This window comes from Symphodus melops (genome assembly GCF_947650265.1).
Source record: "Symphodus melops genome assembly, chromosome: 11".
NCBI classification, from domain to species: domain Eukaryota; kingdom Metazoa; phylum Chordata; class Actinopteri; order Labriformes; family Labridae; genus Symphodus; species Symphodus melops.
The window spans coordinates 19,469,224-19,489,924 of record NC_136701.1 but is presented as its reverse complement, the minus strand read 5'-3'; the positions used below and the strand labels follow the sequence as shown (position 1 = coordinate 19,489,924).

Genomic DNA, 20,701 nt, shown 5'->3' with positions numbered 1-20,701 from the left:
TGTCTTGCTAAAAACCCAATGGAATGGAAATCAGAGTCCAGTTTATGGAAATTGGAAAAATGGAGAGAAACAATGAGCAACTACTGTACGTAGATTCCAAAATGGGACTTAATCACATGTTGAAAGTGTCAACAATTCAACATAAATACAAGAACCTGGTTGAATAAAAATTTGAAGGAGGCAAAACAGACAAAAGGTGATTTAAGGTCAAACTGATTTGTATCACTGTTTTCATAACGTAACAGTATAATTGGATTGAAATGTGCAGGCCAGGGAATTATGAAAAAGAGAAAAGTGTGCATATACATTATTGAAATAATGTAAAATTAATTCAAGAGCAAATTTTAGATACATACTGTGGCTGTGTACTCTTTTTTAATCCTGTTTTTACTCCTTACTATACATGTTGTCGGATCCTTAAACCTTAAAATGATCCCAGTGTGCTATAAACAAAATCAAAAGGATCCAAAGTGAAAAGCTAAACTCATTTCAATACATTTTATACAACTTTTAGAGCAAGGAGAGCGCCTCTTTCTTTACACCTGAACCCTTGATGTGAATCACAACCTACTATTCGCTGAAGGTGGTGGTGTTCTGCTAAACTGCAGCTTGAACAGTGCAGGAATATACAGACAAAAGTACATCGTGACAGCAGGATTAGCAAATGGTTTTCTACTTGATTGAGTTTATTTGATGGATCTAAGCAGCTGCATGTGTATATGTGTGTTCTCTGCTCTAAACAATACCACACAACCCTTAATTACCTCTACCCTAAAAGGAAGAAAAATCATATTATACACATATCTGACAGACCTTGCTACAGTGTTACACAAAACCTTCTCCTTATCTTACAAGGGTCAATAATTACAAGTCTTAGAGAGGAGCTGGGGGAGGGGGGGGGTGAAGCATCTGAAAGTACCGTATTCAGTGTGATAGACATGTATAAGGCGTAAACAGCAAAGATTCTCATTCAAAAAAAAAAAGACATAATCAAAAACCGTGAGCTAAGCGATGAGACGATGGTCTGGTCAACCATCGAAGAAGAAGCATTTACATTGCAACCATACATGAAGGCATTGACAGGAGTTCAATGGCGTCTGTGTTTTTTAGGCACCGTGTTGATGTGAGATATGATATGTGTTTGTGGTCGCGTGTGAACAAAGGGGGATCTAGTACGTGTCGGAAAGAGGGTCTCATGTAAGAAGCAGAGAGGGTAGATTTACAGACTTCCAGGCATTCATGTTAAAGATGAAGGAAAATATATAAAGGGAGGGGGGGAGGGGGGGGTTCAAGCTGCCTGTGAACACCGGCTGCCAAGAAAACACAAAAGAAATAAAGATGTAAATGATAGAAATGGGCTAAAAAAATTTAAATTAAAAAAAAGATAAAACGGGAAAACACTCGGGGACCCTCTCCATCTGGACTGCCAGCAGATTCCTCGTTGACCAGCGGGGGCAGTGTCGAGAGGTGCAGAGAAAAACAGGGGGAGACGGGGAGAGAAAACTAGATACAGAGATTGAAAGAAGGGGTGGAGAGAGCTGAGCAGCACATCTCCCCCTGCAGTCTAAATGAAGTATTCTTTCTTTTCCTCTGCGTGTGCGTGGTTGCCCTCGGCGTTGATGATGGCTGTGTCGGCGTCGGGTGCATCGTCCGCTCCTTTGGCCTCGTTTGTCAAGTATGTTCCTGAGGAAGCAAAAGAAGAAGAAGAAGAAGAAGAAAAAAAACATACGTCAAGGAAAACAAATACGGAGCAGCACTGCATGGTGTTCACTGCCTGAGGGGTAAAACACGTCTGAAGACAACATCAGTAATGCTGCATAATTCATATATAGAGTGATGAGGAGCGGGGATGGTGCGGGATATGTAAATACAGCAGAGAGTAAATGTGTATAGCTCTCAACAAACAGATTTATTGTTCTCAACAGTGTCAGACAAGGCTTTGAGATGCACTCCCAAAAAATGAAATGCAGCCCTGAATTTTAACTCATTCTTCTCGCATTCTTGTCGGAAAACGACTATTAACTTTGAAGCCCAGGAGATACTTTTCGTAGTTTCTCTTTTCTTTGGTCCCTCTCCTATTTCTCTCTCTCTCGTTGTATTACCGATACCAAGGCATGACATTCCTTAGAAGAAGGAAGCACAAACATGGCGTCCTGCTGCATGTAAGCCGTACTATTTATGTTGTAGTTTGACAGTTTTTCTGCAACGTGGAGTAGAGAATCATGTGGTGTAGTCAACAGAAGGTGGATTCTTTTACTCAGTTAGCTACAACTTTTCGAACCTAGACATGTTAGCCATCTGGCTAATAAGCACATTAAAGGATTTCTTACACAAGCTACTGGCATTTTCTCTTTGCAATGCATGCATGCAGGCAAATTATGGATGCATGAATACCTTTCCCAGGAGTACTTTGGAGGTTAAAAACAAATGTATGATATGTTGATTTTTTAAGGGAAAATCTGTAGCTACCATAAGCAGGTCCTTGGCAGAAAATACAACATTTCTGTTTCTAGAATTGCAACTTTATCTCTCTAAATGAATTATTGATTTAAAAAATAAAATAACGTTTCCTTTTTGCATTTTAAAAATAAAACAAACTAATAAGCTTTCAGTCTTGTACACACACTTTGTTTATATTCTGTGTGCAGGGCTTAAGCCTATATTTTTCTCCACTGCAGTTTGTTGTACTTTTGTAACTTGGGAATTATGGAGTAACTGATTGGTCTAACTATACAAGGAGGACACACTCCACTAGTTCCAAAAGCCTGGAAAGGTCTGGTCCTCTGGGGTTTTACCTTTATGCCTGGCCAGGTATCTTCCCAAGACGATGATTAAACACAAGGTGACAAAGACCACTACAGCCACCACTCCTCCGATCAAGGCATGGTCAGTGCCGTGCTGCCCCACAGCATTTGGATCTGTAGAAAGAGAAAGAGAGAGAGAGAGAGAGAGAGAGAGAGAGAGAGAGAGAGAGAGAGAGAGAGAGAGAGAGAGAGAGAGAGAGAGAGATGGGGACAAAGAAAGCAGATGAAAGTGCCGTTTGGTGAGGTGAGGGAGCGAGGGCAGAAGGACAGCAAGAGAACGGGAAAAAAAAACACAAAACAGAGAAAGGAGGAAAAAGCAGATTATTTCCAGCTCGTTCCTGCTCTAATGAGCTGCTGTCATTCGTCCCTTTTTTCACATTGTGCAGTTAGAGCAGAGCTGCCTCTCTCAGAATAATAAAATGCAGAAAGAGAGAGAGAGAGAGAGAGAGAGAGAGAGAGAGAGAGAGAGAGAAATAGAAAAGGACGTCACATTGACACAAAGAGTGGCTCAAGGCAGACACGCATAGAGCCCGCAAAATGAGGTATAAAGAGAATGAAGTGGGGGGGGGAAGTGAATAATTCAGGATCACCCCCGTGGTCATCCAGGAGTCCCTAACATGCAAACCAGGGGGAAAAAGGAAGAGCAGTGCAAAATAAATAAACCATCTTATGGAAAAAATCAGATCAATCGTTTTCAGTTTTCTTTTGGATAGGAATCTTTGTTGTCAGGAAAAAAACAAATTGGGTATCAGAAAGATGCCACAGGTTTCCTTACAGTTCGAAAAAGCAGTCAGAGTGATAGTGGAGTCATGAAAGAGTGAAGAATCTGCATAATGAGGCTGTTCACGCTTCATGCAAAGACCCATCAAAGGTTCCCTCTGACTTTAACAATGGCAGATATTCTTTATTCACCCATACTTCTCTTTTTCATAAAGTCTGGCTTGCAGGCTATTTAAGGTAAGAGTGGAGACCTGACACAAACCGAGTCGAATGGGATGGATAGAAAAAAGTGAAGCGGTAGATGGGTAACAGAATGGCGTCTATTATTCATATCCGCCCCTGACACTTGAGGAATTAGCGCTCATGTCATTATCCTTCTTCAATCCTCAACCCTGCATGTGTGTGTGTAAGTATATGTGTGTCTAACATTAAGCATACACATTTGACTCTTTACATTACAATGGTGCTCATCAACAGGATTTCTATCTGTGTTCATTGTGCCATATCTTTGAATTGCATACACCATCATTATTAAAAATAACTTAAATAGATAAACCTCTATATAACTTCTTAGTCTTTCCTTATTTTTCATTCCACTGCTTTGTTTGCATCCGTCTACCAGAAATACCCAGACAAATTCTTTGTATGAGTTAACAAATGACTGTATATACAGATGGATGAAAGTCAGAGCAGGGTTCGCATTGATAAAAGGCAGGTTTTGATATGCAGCACACATCGTATTTCGACTCTGTTTCTCTTCAGCTTTCTTCTTTTCTTTCTGCGTCAGCCCATGTGGCCAAATTGAACAGCTGGCCTGCTCTCGCTCCATAACTCTCCATGGTCTGAGTGACCAGGCCGTCACACTCCACTGCCCCCGGTGGACAGACACACACTCACACAGACACACACGCTCATACACGGAGACGTTTGAGCATGTTTTTACTGTGCTGCAGTTCTGCTTGGTCAGTGGAGCAGAGAGTAGAGGAATGTTCCCTCTGCATAGCCCAGCAGGGCGAGGACTCGGGCGTTTACTTACACACATGGCTGTGTCTCTTCACCTCTATCTGTCAAGACAGGGAGTGTTTTTAACCATCACACACACTCTTTGTCCAGCTACTACTGCGTTTCAGTCTGGCTGATACAGCCCAGTGCAGGCACAAACAAGCCATGACCAGAGAGTCGCATGTCTGTCCATAGAGTATGACACGCTTTGGCTGTGCAATATGCTGGTGTCATGTTCAAAACGTTGGACTACAACTCAAACCTCTTTCACACTTCCAGAAAATGTCTCCGTATTCTGCTGCTCACTTCCTCAGAAATAGATACTCCAAGACATCGAAAGAGAAATGAAAAGCTTGTTTGGGAAAGATGACAGTTCGCTTTTTGTGAAGGTTGGAAGACAATTCTGACCTCAATGCCCAAATATCATTCATAGAATAAATCTTAAACATAGGATAATGATCTTTTCATTTTACATTTTTATCCAGTATTTTCCATACATGCAGCTTCTCAATGGAATAGTTCAAAACATGTACTTACAATATGCATATGCCTTAGTCACAGCTCAAAGAAACTTTAGAAGAATTAAAGTAGCAATTGTTTGCAAACTACAAAGTACAGTAGCCTATATAAATCTCCACTACGTGATCTGAGGATTTTTGGGGGATTTATTATGTCCTTTTATTTTTTCATTTCTCTACATCACAAATTCGTCACTCGATCAAATATGGGCTAACAAGATAAACATATAATGTAAAAGATGTTACTATAGGAGGTAGTAGCATTTATTTTCCAATACTAAACATATACCCTCTGCTTAAATTGAGAATTTTCTAAGGACTTATGTTTTTTTTTGTATTTTACATGACTCTAAAAGACAATGTTTTAGCTCCTCATAGGCTAACAACACATATGTTAAAAGAGCTAGCTAAACATTTGACTGTAAACTTAGCTGATTTTACTTTTGAAGAGGATTCTATTTTAAAAAATTGAGAAAAAAAGGTCTATAGAGCTACAAAGTCTGATAAATTGCCGAGTTTGAAGCCCCTTGAGTCAGCATTGGTAAAACAATAAATACAAATAAAGGTACTATACTGGATGCTAGCAACTATAAGGCTATAGGTACTGCTAATAGTGTCTCTTACAGCCATGTTGTTGATTGAGCTGCAGATTAAGGCCAGATTTTGACAAGGAACATAAACGTGTGGATTAAAGTTATGGACCTGGGTCTAAGTTAAGTATAAAGTTAAGTAAAGACACACTGTCGCTTGTTAATCTCTTTTGATATTTTCACTTCGTCACATCAGCATGAGTCTGTTACGAGACACAATTGTAATGCTAAATCACATCAGTGGCACTCATGTAAGTCATAGTAATACTGTCAGTGAGGTTTTGATAACCAAGATTAGACATTCAGAAGAGGCTTCCACTAACTCATGAAGTCACTTATGGCATGTGAATACTTTTCATGGAGGCACTTTGAAAACATGGTTCATCTTCTGTGTTCTTTTGTATTCTGTCCTAGTTCACTGCTGCTCACAGAGGGAGAAAATACAGCAGGGGCGTCAGAAGGAACACTGAGAAAGGAAATGAAAACATAGAGATTGATGGACGGGAAAAAAAGCTGAAATTTCAGTTGGAGCGAGACAGAGGGGTAAAGACGACAAGGAGGAGAGGGATCTAGAGAAGAGGGTAATACAATTTTATAGGGCCAAAACAGATTATCATTTAATAAGGGCACATACATTCTTCTCTGTGTGATTTAATATTAGAGTGTGGCAGAGCAAACTCCTCTTTAATATTTATAACACTCTCCTTGTCGCCTGGCCTTGTGAGTTGTGCTTCTTTAATAAATTAAGGGGGTTCAGGGTTTCTGGGCGCCTCATCTTTGCTGGACTAAAGTAAAAGTGTTGCTCTTGAAGTGGCCCACTAACTCCTCATCTGATCTGTTTTACTGAATCTGGTCCCATATGGACTAACATGGAAAGGACATGTTAAAGGGATATTTTGTTGCGTCTCAGAATGATGGGTTCAGGCTGGAAATGGGGAAAAAAAGGTCTTATTATCTGTTCATATTAAATGACATGACTCATTAAGTCACATTTTTCAAAAAAAAAGTGAAACCAAATAACCTTCAAAATAAAAGCTCCTGTTTGCACGTAAAGCTTTCAGAACACTTCAGTCTTCAAGAGAAACATGTGACTAAACTTAACCGTCTGTAGTTGCTCATTGGTTCTAAAAGGGCAAAAAGCATATTTGAAGAGGGTTATATAGTAGTTCAAGTGAAACTCAAATATTCCATCAAGGGCTATGCTGGAGGCAAATGATGAGCCGACAAGAAAAGTCTGCCCCCTTCTTCAATCGGGTCATCACCTCCGCTTTAAAGAAGCCTGATCCAAATGTAACGTCGGCAAAATTGTACATTAACACTGAACTCTGGTTTCATCATCTCTGCATAAAAAAGTGAAAGAGAAATCCATTAAATATCTAAGAGGGGTAGCTAACTGGAGTGTCAGAGCAGTCTGAAGGCCAAGGCTGTTGAAATGGCTGGTTTGGTAAATTAAATTAATGGAACTACTACGAAAATAGGAAATATATTTATTATTTGGAAATTAATTCAACATAAAGAAAGTTGCTATTATAGTGTGATAATTTATAACTTGCAGCTCTAACATCTGCTCCACTAAGATCCTGTTGAAACTCATTACTAATGCAAATTTTCCAGATTGTTTTAAGCTGCAGTGAGCAAATATTGAAAAACGTCTTTACACTTCTTCCTCCGTGGGAAATAAATGTTTTTTTTGTCTTTTCAGAACTGCATGACTCTAAACTGATGGCACAAAACACATTATCCAATATATTTTTATTATTATTAGACATTTATTGCTAAAGGGTTGCAAGTTAGTGCAAAACCATTTCTTTAGAATCACTACACAGAGCTGGCAGGATATCTGTGCAGCTCTCAGCTGATTACACCTTCCTATGGAGAGTGTGCCAAATTGTTTGCTCAATCTCCAGATAAAAGGGAAAATATTTCTTTCTTTAAGATGCCTATGGTGCATCACTTTGTCATTGAGTGTTTATTAGATGGGTAATTGACCTCACTCTATCACATATTTTATTGTCACAACATCCCTCAGACCTGACCTTTAACATTTTCTGCACTGTTGTTGAAGTCATCTTCTCAATAAAGAATCTTAAAAATAGTAAGTTGTAGTTTCTTTGAGTTCATCATATCAGAATGCAACTCAAACAGCGTTTCCATAGATTTACTCATCTCTTTCTTCCCCTTGCTGTTAGCTTTGTAAATAGTACAAATTGTTCCCTGCATGCATCTTTTTAATTCTCTTGGATTAGACTTTCCCCTTCCTCTATCTTAGATATAGCTCTGTGACACAATGGTTTCCGTTGCTCGGATCAATAAGGCAGCTGGTGGCTTAAGCATTAGCTTACAGAGCTGCAGTGTCCTTGTGTCTGTGCTGTGGGTCATGGGCTCTTTGTGTGTACGAGTGTGAGCACATCAATGGCTGAAAAAGATGATATAAGTTTGTGTAGGAAAATTGGAAGCCCTACTATGGTTCTTATACTGTAAATATGTTTAGATACTGTCTGGTACTACCTCTTTACAGAAAATAGGAAACCAAATAAATGAGAAAGCATTCACCTTGCCTGTAGTTGTTTTCCTAGTTTTTGAAACACCCTGCACATATCATCCTTAAACATGAAACATAAAAGAACACATCACTCTGCATTTATTCTGCTGCAGTAAACGTTAAGAGACATAAAGCAGAGATCGGCTGCAAACAGAGAGAAAGTAAAGACGGTAAAGTGGTGAAAAGTGCCTGCAGACTTTACTCGTTCAATGACTCAATTATGTCCAACTTTTTTGGCTTTGACTGGAAATTCACCAATGTGCATCTAATGCTCAGACTACTGCCAAGATGAAAGAGTCCCTGGAGGCTGCAGTCGAAGACCTGCACACACAGTTGTGCGCACTTTCAAATGCATGCACTCATGCATGTGAAAGAGTTAGAAAGACAGAAAAGTGGAGAAGTGACTGAGAAACATGCACGTGTGGGTGTTTGTGTATGTCCTTGCACATTATTACTTGCTATGGGTCGGAGTAGATTAATGAGATTCTGAAAACAAATTACTTCTGCTAATTATTCAATAAAGCCCACACATGGACTTGGACACTATTTTGCATATTCAACAAGCCTTTTCTCTCTTCATGAGATGAAAAGAAATTGTGGTCAGCAGGGTAACAGCATGAAGTTATAAGCAAAGGAAATCAATCCATCATGAATTCATTAAGTGATTTGTATGAATCGTTCCATTAAAGCTGCTCAACACTCTGCCAAATCCAGAATGTCTTCAAGACAGCAATAGGCTTCATCTGTGCTAAAACTTTGGCTCCTGCAGCATCTATGTTGCTGCTGCTTTTCTTTCATGAAATGCACTTTCTATTGGACAAGTTGCATTATGGGAGGAGAATTAGAAGCCCACACAGAAGTGAATGAGCTCAATGGAAGCACGTTTCTCTAACAAGCCTCACAATCCCCCAAAGGAGACAAGCTAAGAAAAATGAATAAAGGACCGAATGAAACTCAATGTCAACAAATGAAAATTAGACTGCCTGTATATGCCTCCTCAAGATTGCTGAAAGTGTCCCCTGCCATTGACATTTAATGAATAGAAGGGCTATTACACGTAACTCATAACACTAGCCCCAGGATCTAATGATTTCTCCTTTTTTTCTGTTCAACATTTTATTCCAAATTGTCGTAATAATTCTCCGCCAAAGCGAGTTAATGTGACAGGTCATCAATAATAATTGCCTGGCAAGAAGTGGAAAGACCTTTGCATTATGTTTTAATTCCTCCCATGCTCCTCAGCTTTATGTTGAAGAGTGGAAAAGAAAATAAGGAGAAGATGGTCAGTTCTCTTCAATATTGAGCTTCTCCCCTCCCCTGCAGGGGTGCTGCTGCCCAAACTTAAACACAGCCACCAATCAGGTGGCCTGGACGCTTGCCCTCAAGAAAAGATGTCTTTTCTGCAGCCTAACCTGTGCCCCTCACTTAGAAACAAGATCGATAGCAATGGAATAAAGCAGTTACGAGTCCCTCCGAGGAATGAAAATCATCCCTTTCATTATTGAGTTTTCACAAAAGGTTTGTCCTCGCTCTAAAGCAGCTTGAAGAGGTGAACAGGGTTAAGGGCTTTGTTGCATGTCATCCCCACTATCTCCGCCCCATGCTATCTTCTTTTTCTTTTTATCCTGTTAATTAAAGCAAATTGTGAAAAAACATATTCATATTCAAAAAAGTAAGCGCTGCAGTTTTAGATTAGATTTAGACTTTAAATAGAGGTATAAATAAATACAAACTCTTATGCATGCTACATCTATCCAAGTGGTTTGTCATTGTGGTGTGTAACGAAGCATTTGAATCACAAATACCACTAAAAGTAAAGGTAATAATACATTGTTTTCATAATGCGATTCACATGTAAAACATAAAATTACTACAGGACATACCTAAGCACTATGGTATTATATTAAACAGTTTCTTTCTTTAAACCCATTAGAGTCAGAACCTAACCCTGGCAATTGCGTATCCAATGATAATCTTTAATTAAATGATGGATTATTCATGTTCAACCTCATCTAACTCAGAGGAAAACCCAAAATCGATATAAACCTTTTTTTTAAAAAAAGATTTCAGATCCCTCCGAAGGAAATCCTCTGGCAATGTGATTGCTGTTTTACTTATTTAAGATTGGTAGATTAACAGTAGATCAAATGACGAAATTCTTATAAGCCATACAGGACAATACAGATCTTATTTAAAGGTATCACATGTGCAGCTCGTTGGCCAAAACTCACTGGAATAGGAGGAAGGCTCAGACTAATCCCAACTCTTGAACCCTGACCAATCCCTTCCCTCTGCTCCTGAATTCTCCATGAGTGTGCCGTCACTGCTATCAACTTCAAGAGGAGGGTAAAGATTTGCTGTGTTTTGCTTTTGAGTCCTAACCATAAAAACCATGACGGCTGTGGATTACTAAAGCAACCTCTACTGATCCCCACTGAGGGTCGAAACCTCAGGAGGCACCTGCCTTATTTAAGGGCAATTTAGCGTTATCTTCCAACGTGTGATATGCACTGTGGATAAAAGTCTCAAGGTTTTTGGTGCATTTTATTTTTCACATATTATTCGGCTCGTCTCTGGGGAACAACTCATGGACAAATGTGAGGAGAACTTTTATTCTGCAAGAAGCGAGATGGGCATTATTTTAAGGTTTTTCCGTCTTCTCCACAAGCTGAGACTCGAGGCATAAATAATTGCCGTCCTCTCAGCAGTGGGCTCGTTTTCTGCGGCACTATCAGGCCAGAGGCTTGGGTTAGCCACACGAATGCTGATTATGAGAATAGTAAATATTTTAAACGCCAAGGAAACCTGTGTGCTGTATTCAACCTTTCAGCCTTGCAAGGTCAAAGCTAATTTGCGAGCCATGAAAAAGCATTTGGCAAATTTGAGAGAAATCAGTGGCTGTGGTTTAATGGGGGGCTTGTGTGTGTGTATTTGGGAAAGGGGGGTCTGATGACATTGCATAGACCTCTGATACTTAGTGAAAGAGTTATTATAGCTATTATGGCTGGCTGGGCTATTGAAGCAGTGTGGGTGTTCTGCATACCTGCCAGCACTTCATTAATAAAGTGAATCACAGACTTCAGGTATGCATTAGTCCAATCATTCCACACTATGAATAAAAAATAAAGGATTTGGATTTTATATTTTGCACACCTTTGCACCAGCTAAACTCCAAAGGTCAACAATAGTTAGAATTAAAGGCACGGGTTACTTTAAAATTTACATTTCCTCAAACATTCGCTGACTCTACAATATGAAAAATTCAGTCAGCAATAACTCTGCCATGAGTAAAAGCTCCCATTAAATGGAACATTATTGTATCGGCTTCTAATACTTTCTGTCACTGTGTCAGCAAAAGACAACATAAAGTAAGAGAGGAGAACAGCTTATTGCTATGGAAAAATGGGTGCTGCTCTTTTTCCCCCAACTTTGTGGCCAATGTACACCCGTCATACAAAGAGAATGCTGTTTCTCTTTCACTCTTGGACTGTGAGGGAAGATCTCTTGTGGGTGAATCAAAGTGTATTTCTGTCTCATCTGAAAACATCTAAAAGGTATATTAAAAAAAAAAAAAAAAGGATTTGGAACAAAAAGTTAACTAAACTAAAACATTACTGAAAAAAATAAACAAAGCAGGAAACACATGAACAATAAGGTACAATTGCTAACAAAGTGACCTGATGTTACGTTTTTTCTTTTTTATAGCTGCCTTAAGATCACCAATAGTGCAATAACAATTTCTGATGTCCAGTATGGGACTTACTATGGCTGGATTCATCATTAACCTTTTTCACAATGAGAAATAAAGATAACGCTACGTTGATACACATGGGCTTCTTTTAAAGCTCTGACCTAATCACTCCTCGCAGTTTTAATTTACATACAGAAATTTGAGAAGTGATGATATTTGAGAAGTGATGATATCTATGATATCTTGAGCTTATAGTTGTGAGGTGAATGATGAGAATGAGACATGCGAAGTGTGAAATCGGTGCAGCTCAAATTGACTGCCTGAACTAGCTCGCAAATATCGCCTCAAATTATACCACACGACTTAAGGTCAAAGTAGACCCATCATCACGCATCTTATCGTATAGTATTATAGAATAAACTAACAAATGATTGAAATCAAATGCCACTTAAACACAGACACTTGATCTCCAATTTGCTCAAATGATTTGGTGCACTGATGTTGAAGCATTTAATTTGTCATCTCCAAAATGTATTCAGGAGTTCTTTTAATTGCATGCTTCACCTGTATGTCTCAGATAGTAGGGAATAGCATGGACACACTCATTTCCACACAAAAGCATACGTAAAATCTTTGCTCTATTATAATTATTTGGCATTGTTAACCAGATCGATAAAACTATTCTGCACCCCTGTAGAGCTGAACCTATATGTATCTCCCATGAACTTGAAGATGACTTTATTAAAAAGACAAAACAGCATAGGGCTGGTTCAGCTCTACAGTTGTTTGCTTTTATCCACAGTCTTTGAAAAGACCTGGTAATAAATCAAGCAGACACATGAAAGCAGATAGTGTAGTATCCTGTGACTGGGGACGCAGTGAAGGAGTCTGATATTTAGATTCCATGAAGATACACAGAGAGGCCTCGCTCCTCTTGTGTCTCTACACTACATAAACCGACATCAGAGAAGAATTGAGACAGGCTGATGAGGAATATCCAACAACGTGTGGAAGCCTGTTATCTAACAGGGTCTTCAGAGGGATGTGAGGGGAGAAGAGAAAAAGCGGGTGACGGGAAATTGAAACAAAAGCTTTGACGGCAGCAGAGTAAAGGTAGAAGGCGAGTCAAGACTCCTGAAGGACTTAAAAGATGGTAATTTCGAGAAAGTAGCTGTGATGAGACGACATTATTCTGAATAAAATGGATTGTGAAGTAGCATAAAGCTGAGGGGAATGGAGAGAGGATATGAGAAGCAGAGACCAGACATAGGGTAAGCTGTGTATGCCAAATAAATGGAAAAAAAGGAAAAAAATCTGCTGAAAACTGGAGGGAATATTTAAAGATTTTAGGATAAAGAGAAGACACTTGAATCTTTCATATTAAATCCCTTTTTGTTTTGTTATTCTTGAGTGACTGGACAGTTTTAGATGTGTCTAACTTGTGTAAAAAATATACAAGAAACTCTTAAACGGGTGTCATTTATATGTGTATTACAACTTAAAAAAAAATATGATCATGCTATAGGAGTCAGGAAAACTATTTTGCATTTACAGCATATCACAGCACAAAAGATTTAAATTGGCATGCCACTCAAAAACTTTGATTGACATATTTTTTCACTGTACCAGACATGGAGCTATGTCGGCAATATAGTTTAAGTGTCAGCATGCCAAAAGGCGGTATGAATTGAGAAACTGAAACTCAACCAAAGAAGTAATCTTGACAAAATCGATTTAAATTTTTTGTGCTAACTAATCAACTCTTTTTGTGGAACATTTGCATCCCTCTTCAAGACTTAAAAAAATGTTGATTTTAGTAATATCCTTTGGATACCTATATGCTAGGTGGGCCATCTTTTTAAGTGAAATGCATAAAATCTATCTTTAAACTTTTGCTTATCTAGGTCACAGTGAAGCGAATAGCCCATTTCCCCAAGTTGTTTTCTTCTTAATGATCCTAATGCTCTCACTAGTCAGGTGGGATATGACATCCCTCTGGCATGTTAATGTGCCAAAGAGCCTCCATAGAGAGGCTACCAGTTATCTTGGTCAGAATCCTAAACCAACTCAGCAGTCTTCTTTAAATATGGAGCCAGCTCAGTAGGAGATCTTGGAACACTTGTCTGAAGAAGGATTTCTCTAAGAAGCTAAATGCATTCCTTTTGATGACTTATAAACTCCACAGATGATGATCAAATCTGCCAATTGAGGAGATAAAATGGTGACCACTGAGGAAATTGAACGGAATGTATTATTTACAACAACAGAACGAATTTGTTAAGAGCACAGGGATCAATCCTAAGTTCATCAAGCCGGACACTGCATTTATTCAAAAAGAACTGGTGAGAAGACAAAACATTTGCACAAACAAGTTGACATTCAATAGTGTGCTGAACTATTAAAGACTGGATTACCAAAAACAATGGCATGTTGGTACCACCCAACAAAACAAAGACCTTTCAAACACAGAAGTGTCCAAGCATGGCTTTGTACATTCTTCTATGAACCCTCTTGATTAACCTACGTTTTGTAAAGTCTTCTGTTTAGAGCACTGACACTTCTACTCGGTATCTTTATCAACACCCTCATCAAAAGTTGAAAAATAGCATTTTGGGGCAGCAGTGGCTCAGTCAGTAGGGACTTGGGTTGGAAACTTTGGGGTTGTCCGCTAAGTCCTAGAATGGACCGAGTCTGGATATTATGCTGTTAGCAAGAGAGGTGTCAGTTCACTTCCTGAGCACTGCATCCTTCTTAACCATCTTGTGCCACCAACAAAATGATCTACAACAGAAGTAAGGGCAAGGCTTCCCCTCCACTTAAGTATTCTACCTCTACTGTGTTGGCAGAATTCACAAATTCCTCAGATTGTTCCTTTTATCACCCAGCAATTCCCTCATTAAAGTCAGCAGTACCTCTACCCTTTTGAGAACATCTTTCTTGGGACAAACAGTAAGGTCTTCGGTTGCTGTCATGACAGGCACCAGTGACCTTCTGGTTACAACTACCTGAAGAAATGGCAATGACATGTCAAAACGTCAGTTTTTGTCAGGGAAAATTAACACTACTCTTCGGCAGGTAGTACCCAGACAAATAGTTTTGAGTGGCAGGCATTAGTCTAGGAGGCCCAAATGAGAATGATTTTAAAATAGAAATCTTTGGCTGTAGTTCTTCTCATGCTGTACGCCTCTGTGGAATGTGTGGAAATCTAAGCATTTATGCCTTCATAACTTTTCTTTTATCAAACTGTGGATGACACAGTATTATTCATATTTTATATAATGCTATAAAGGATTAAATCAATAGTTGTCATATTCCTCAGAAATAGGTCCTCTAAGAACACCAAAAAAGCTATGTTAACCCTCTTTTCAAGTCAGAATTCTCTAAGAATTCGTGCAGCATTAGGAGTCATGATGGTATGTCTCCAGTGGCCAGACATTTTCAGTTGGACATGACATTTGCTTCTTTGAGGTTTCAAGGCACAGAAGTACTGAAGTCTTTGAAATGCCAAGGATACAGTGGACAGAGTATTTGAACAGCAAGGCTTGTTTTGAATAAAACAACCCAGATTATCGAATAGGCATTGGAAATCTGAATTAGGTCAGTCAAAAAAATATGTTATCATAGTCCGTTGGAGAGAGAAAACAGTTTATGTTTAGAGTTCTCAAAGGGTAGAAAGGAATTAAAAGCTAGATCAAGGAAAGTCTGAGAAAAAATGAATAATTTTGTCAGAGGAACAACTTTGTATCGAGATGTTATTCAAGTGTCTCAGTGTGTGACTACACAAGACAAGAAACCTGAAGCTTGAGCCAGTGAAATAGCTGAGAGAGAAGTAATAGGACAGAGGGAATATACAGAAGCATGCTGAGGGGGCTGTGGAGATGTGTGGGTTGGTACTGTACCTCTGTTGCCAGTGACTGTGGGGTCTGAGTCGTGGGTGCCTAATAGAGCTGTAGGATCTGGAGGGATGGGATGTAAGAGGGGAGTGGTGGATGGAGGTGGGGTTGTGGGGGCGTCTGGTGAAAGGGACAGACAAACAGACACATATACACGAAAAATACAACAACAGAAGTAAATTCACATGGGGGAAGTTAGATACTTTAAAGAATCAACAAAAACTGAGCAAAACATAATACGGTGATGTTAAAAGACAAAAGGAAAATTATGATGGTTGAAAGCATTCACACAAAATGTCAGTGTTGTGCTACAATGAAATTATGAATTGCTTTTTAATGCTAAATAATGCATATTGAGTAATATGCATTAATTCAAGCACTGTAGTACCCTTTTCTGGGTCACTAGTGCAATAATTATAATTTAGAGGATAAGGGCCTGTGTCCACTTAGGTGCATTTTGTGCTGGCAGCACCCACAACCTCAGTTTCCGAGTGCTGCTCACTGGCACTTATTGTTGCTAGGGTACAAAAGTTGACTTTTGCTTCACTCAGTAGGGTCTGTTTTAAATATTTCCATGTTATTAATATTTACCTTTAAGGGTAATATCATCAAGAAAACATAAAGTGATGTAATGGAATCTTGTACTGACATTAGCATCTACGCTAAACCTGGAAATTGTACCCTGAAAAATAGCTTTGTCCTCCACTATTGTTGTTGACAAAGCTGCTATCAGAAGTCACACACCTTGAATGCTTTTGATCAGTTGGTGAATGAGATGTGACATTGACGGGTGCGGCAGTGTTTCAAAAGTCAAACTAGCTTAAACTGTGAGCACTGTTATAAAAACTGGCCTTTGGCTCCTTTCCTGCATTTGATTCCCCTCTCTCTCTCTCTCCTTGTTTTCCTACTCCATCTGCTGTCCTATTGAATAAAGGCAAAGAGCCCAAAAAACAAATCTTAAAAATGAAAACAAACAGCTGATAGTAAGGGCATTTTTGCACTCAGGATGCTGAGCCCTGAAAATTCAGGGCAATAATATTTTGTATGAGAAATGCGGCTAGACACCACAAAAAGACAGAGTCAATGGAAACTCCTCACAAATAAATAAACCGTTTTTTTAATTGTAAAGTGCATCTTTTTAATGAATCCATCTACTCTAATTGGTGTTCATTATTTTTATTTGTGTAGCTGCGTAGTTATCACTTCTTATATAATAATAGTACACGACACAGTGACGACACATGTGAAGAGACATTTTTTCCTTAGCTAAATTTGTAACACATCTTCTGTATTAAACCTTTAAGGATTGCTTCTTAAGAACATTAGGGCTCAATTTCAATGATATGTTCATTCAGGAAACTAAAGGATTCTAAAGGAGTCTCGATGTAGACTATTTTTCACATGGGTGGGAGTAGCCAGCCGCTTGAGTAAGGTTTTTCTTTTATGTGTTTAAATTGTAAGAGTGAAAAAGTTGACTTCCTCACATTAGAGTCTTATTGCTATGTATTTCCCTTAAAATGATGATTCATTGTAAGATATTCTTCTTCTGAATGTTAAAATCATTGCTCTACTAAAGATGATTAACCTCCAGCTTACACTGGCCTATGTCTGCAAAGACTTGCACTATAGGAGCCTTTAAACAACAACAAAAGTTGGATCAAACCAAAAAAAAGAAAGAAGTAGGACAAATGATCTGTGCAAATGATTCATGTTAGCAAGGTCTGTCTTAAACTTCTTAAAGGCAGCGTTTCTGATGGTCGCATGTTAGAGGCACGGCAAAATGGGAATGAAACATTGTGTAAGAAAGTTAATGAGGTTACACAAGCACCGCGACTGTAATGTTCATCCACGCTGGTTTTTACAGTGAGCTAGAGGCTTTTAATTGGCCGTGAGAGTCCTTCTCAGGGCCAAGTCGTCTTGGTGACATTTCAGCCTCAGCGTGAATTACTAAGCAGCTAAGTACATATCTTCAGGAGAGGAGAGGGAAAATGTCTCGTCGTCTGAGGAGAGCCATTTAAAAGGTATTTTATAGCCGCAATTGTATAAAGGTAAAAGGTGTGCTAATCACTAATGAAGGGTGGGAACAGACTGAGTGCCATTTCAAAAGAACATGTAATGAATCTGGATGGAGTTCTTTGACCCTCCAATACCCAATTGCCATTTTGTGGCAAAGAATTTGTCAGTTTAATAACGTCACCCTCATTTAGATCATTGGTTATTCTTGTTGTAACATTCAGCTGGCATTTGAGAGAATTTTTGGTGCACACACATCAGCACCAGGGGGAAGTTAAACGAGGTGATAATACCAATAAAAATAGCTCTATTTATCACACTTTTCAAAAAGAAGAAAAAAAGTGCTCTACAGTTCAGACAAGATAAAAGTAAAAGCAAGTAGTACATTGACAAATAAGACTCAGACGTTTAAACAGTATGCCATTTACCACGTATGTGAATGTTTGGTTTCTACTTAACATCTGAACTAACAGCACTGTGAATGTTGGGATGCTTTATGTTACGACCCGGCTCAGGAGGTCACAAGTATGGGAGACCACACAGTTTTTGACAGTTATTCAAATCTTTCCAGTATTTATTTAACTCTTTGCAAAGAATCAAAGCACGCACAGTCAGTAAATCAGTGGTGGTTGCAATGTTGAATGTGTGAAGTGTTGACCCCTGAGTGAGAGACAGAGCCAACTCTAATCCTCAGGCCCAGCCTGCTCAGGTGTATCAGATCACATTAATTGGCTCCACCCATTTCTGCTTGAAGACTACCTGAGTGAGGAGAGATACAAAACAGCAGGAAGAGCACTGACACAGTCAGGGGTCGTCACACTTTACAATATATTGTATCTTTCATTTTACTTTGTCACAGTAACCCTTGGTTTAACTCACTGTAATTTCACTCAAGCACCAGAGCTAGTAAACAGGTTGCCTTTCATTAAGAAGTTTAAATATATGTACTGTATGACATTCACAGTCTTATTTGTATTCATTAGTCTCTCAAAACACTTCACTGTTCTTGGTACTATTTGTGTAATGACAGGACCTTAGCAAAAATGTTGCTTTTTCTCAGATATATAAACTATATCAGCCTTATTTACCTGAAATTTAAAATGTGGTTGGCATACAAACAAAACACCTACTCAGCGTGGACAGCAGACCCACACATGATTTTTTTAAAGATTACATCATACTTCCTGAAAATGGACAAGGAATTTATGACTGCCAAAATTTTTTTTATTAAGTGTATTTACAGTCTTTCTTCAGACTCTATCTTTATAATATTGGATTTTTTGCCACAAGTTTGTTTTTCCAAAGGGTGCATACTTTAATTCTGTATTATCTTGATTCATAAAAACTGGGGAACATCGTAGTGAGTAATTTACCCATATCACATTAAACAATCAAATATGACTATACTTAAGTATGTTCCTCCACTAATACGAAAGTTATTTCCTCCTATAGCATTTGTGGCATTTTGATTTCCTCATGTCCTTCACTCAAAGGTTTTTCAAATGTTGGCCTCGACTTCGACAAGCAGAAAGCACTTCATGAACTATTGATAGTAACCTTGGTCGCATCCTTCATCAGCTCCACATCTGGTTATTACTGTAGATCCACCAAGGACAGTCAAGAACATACTAGAAAGCGCTCCAGCTCTGCCAAGTCAAAGGCATCGGCACCTGAGTGGTTTATTCTCTAATGTTTTTCATCCGCTTTTAAATAGGAGAGAAAACGGGACCCCTCAGGTGCATGTAGTAATAATAATGTCATATTCTATTGATCCACTTAGGGGAATTTTCTTTTGCCTTCAGTCATATGGTCTCTCTGGCCAAAAAAACTACCTTCCTTTTCATCCCTCATCACACACTAACTTAGTTCCTAAAATAGAGGGGAAGGGGATGTGTCACCGTTCATTTTTTTAAAGCTCTATTACTTAATGCCAAAAGACAAATGACATTGGAGAAACTATCTGTTTTCCCTCACACTGAGTCCCTTTATCCTCCACCTCCTCTGGCGTTACTAGGAATTACTTATCCTTCCTGGTGATACTCCTGACAACGCAGCACTAAATTCTGCCTCCCTCACACATTTCATCTCTGCAGTGTGTTTGTGTTCATGTGTGTAGGATCTGGGATGCAGGTGTATTTAAGGGAAGACAGTTGGTGGCATTTCTGCCACCTGAGGCTCTTATTCTCTCTGTGATAGACGCTACCACTAATCACTCTAAGCATTGATGCACGATGCAGAACAGGAGGTATTGTAATCCTTGTTTGGGCTATGGAATAAAGAATAATTTATTTATTTTTCGCAGCATTACTTGAGTCAAAGACATCAAATGTTGTCCAGGGTTTGGTGTGGGCTGGCATTGGCCACCCTGATATGATTGGCCAATTGAGGTGTCAACCAGAAACCTTAAAGATAGTACTGCTGCCATGGCAGAGGCGGGACCTAAATGAAGACCAATATATTGGTCCGTTTTTAAATATCCAGCCAGTAGCTTTTAGTTTCTTTTTTCATAGAAGCACATTTAACTTTAGTTACGGTGACTTTTGGGGATACACTCTCTTTTTGAGTAATTACAATAGTAATTAATAATCAAACATAGAATATTTAAAGTATATACTGCCAGTCAGTGTGCCTACCTTATTTTTAGCCACAATCACAAGACACATACAGTAACTACCTATACAGTACACCAGCCTGTCCTTTGAACTCACCATAGACGAAGAGTACATATTCAGCACTGCTGGTCCCTAGGTGGTTGCCGGCTTCACAGCGGTAGGTGCCATTATCTGTCTTATTGAGTGAAGTAAAGGTGAGGTCCCTCCCCTCTACAATCATCCTGTCCAGGTCAGGAAGTTCAGCCCCGTCCTTTGTCCACTTCACAGGATCCGGCCTGGGAGGACAAAGGATTTGAAAGAGAAACAAGTTGTAGGA

At 39.0% G+C, this 20,701-nt stretch overlaps 1 protein-coding gene across 3 annotated transcripts in view; it reads right to left on the bottom strand.

Annotated features, from left to right (window-relative positions):
* Positions 1 to 665: 665 nt before the first annotated feature.
* cadm2a (cell adhesion molecule 2a) overlaps positions 666 to 20,701 on the bottom strand; it is a 199,666-nt gene continuing 179,630 nt past the window's right edge. For 2 of the 3 annotated variants that reach the window (XM_079355276.1, XM_079355277.1), the window contains 4 exons: positions 20,482 to 20,660; positions 15,767 to 15,880; positions 2,796 to 2,918; positions 666 to 1,683 (listed from right to left, as the gene is read on the bottom strand). In XM_079355276.1, coding sequence (XP_079211402.1) covers positions 1,565 to 1,683; positions 2,796 to 2,918; positions 15,767 to 15,880; positions 20,482 to 20,660 — 535 coding nt within the window. In that variant the 3' untranslated portion in view covers positions 666 to 1,564. The remainder of the gene's footprint in view (positions 1,684 to 2,795; positions 2,919 to 15,766; positions 15,881 to 20,481; positions 20,661 to 20,701) is intronic. The other variant, XM_079355278.1, reaches the window with a different exon arrangement.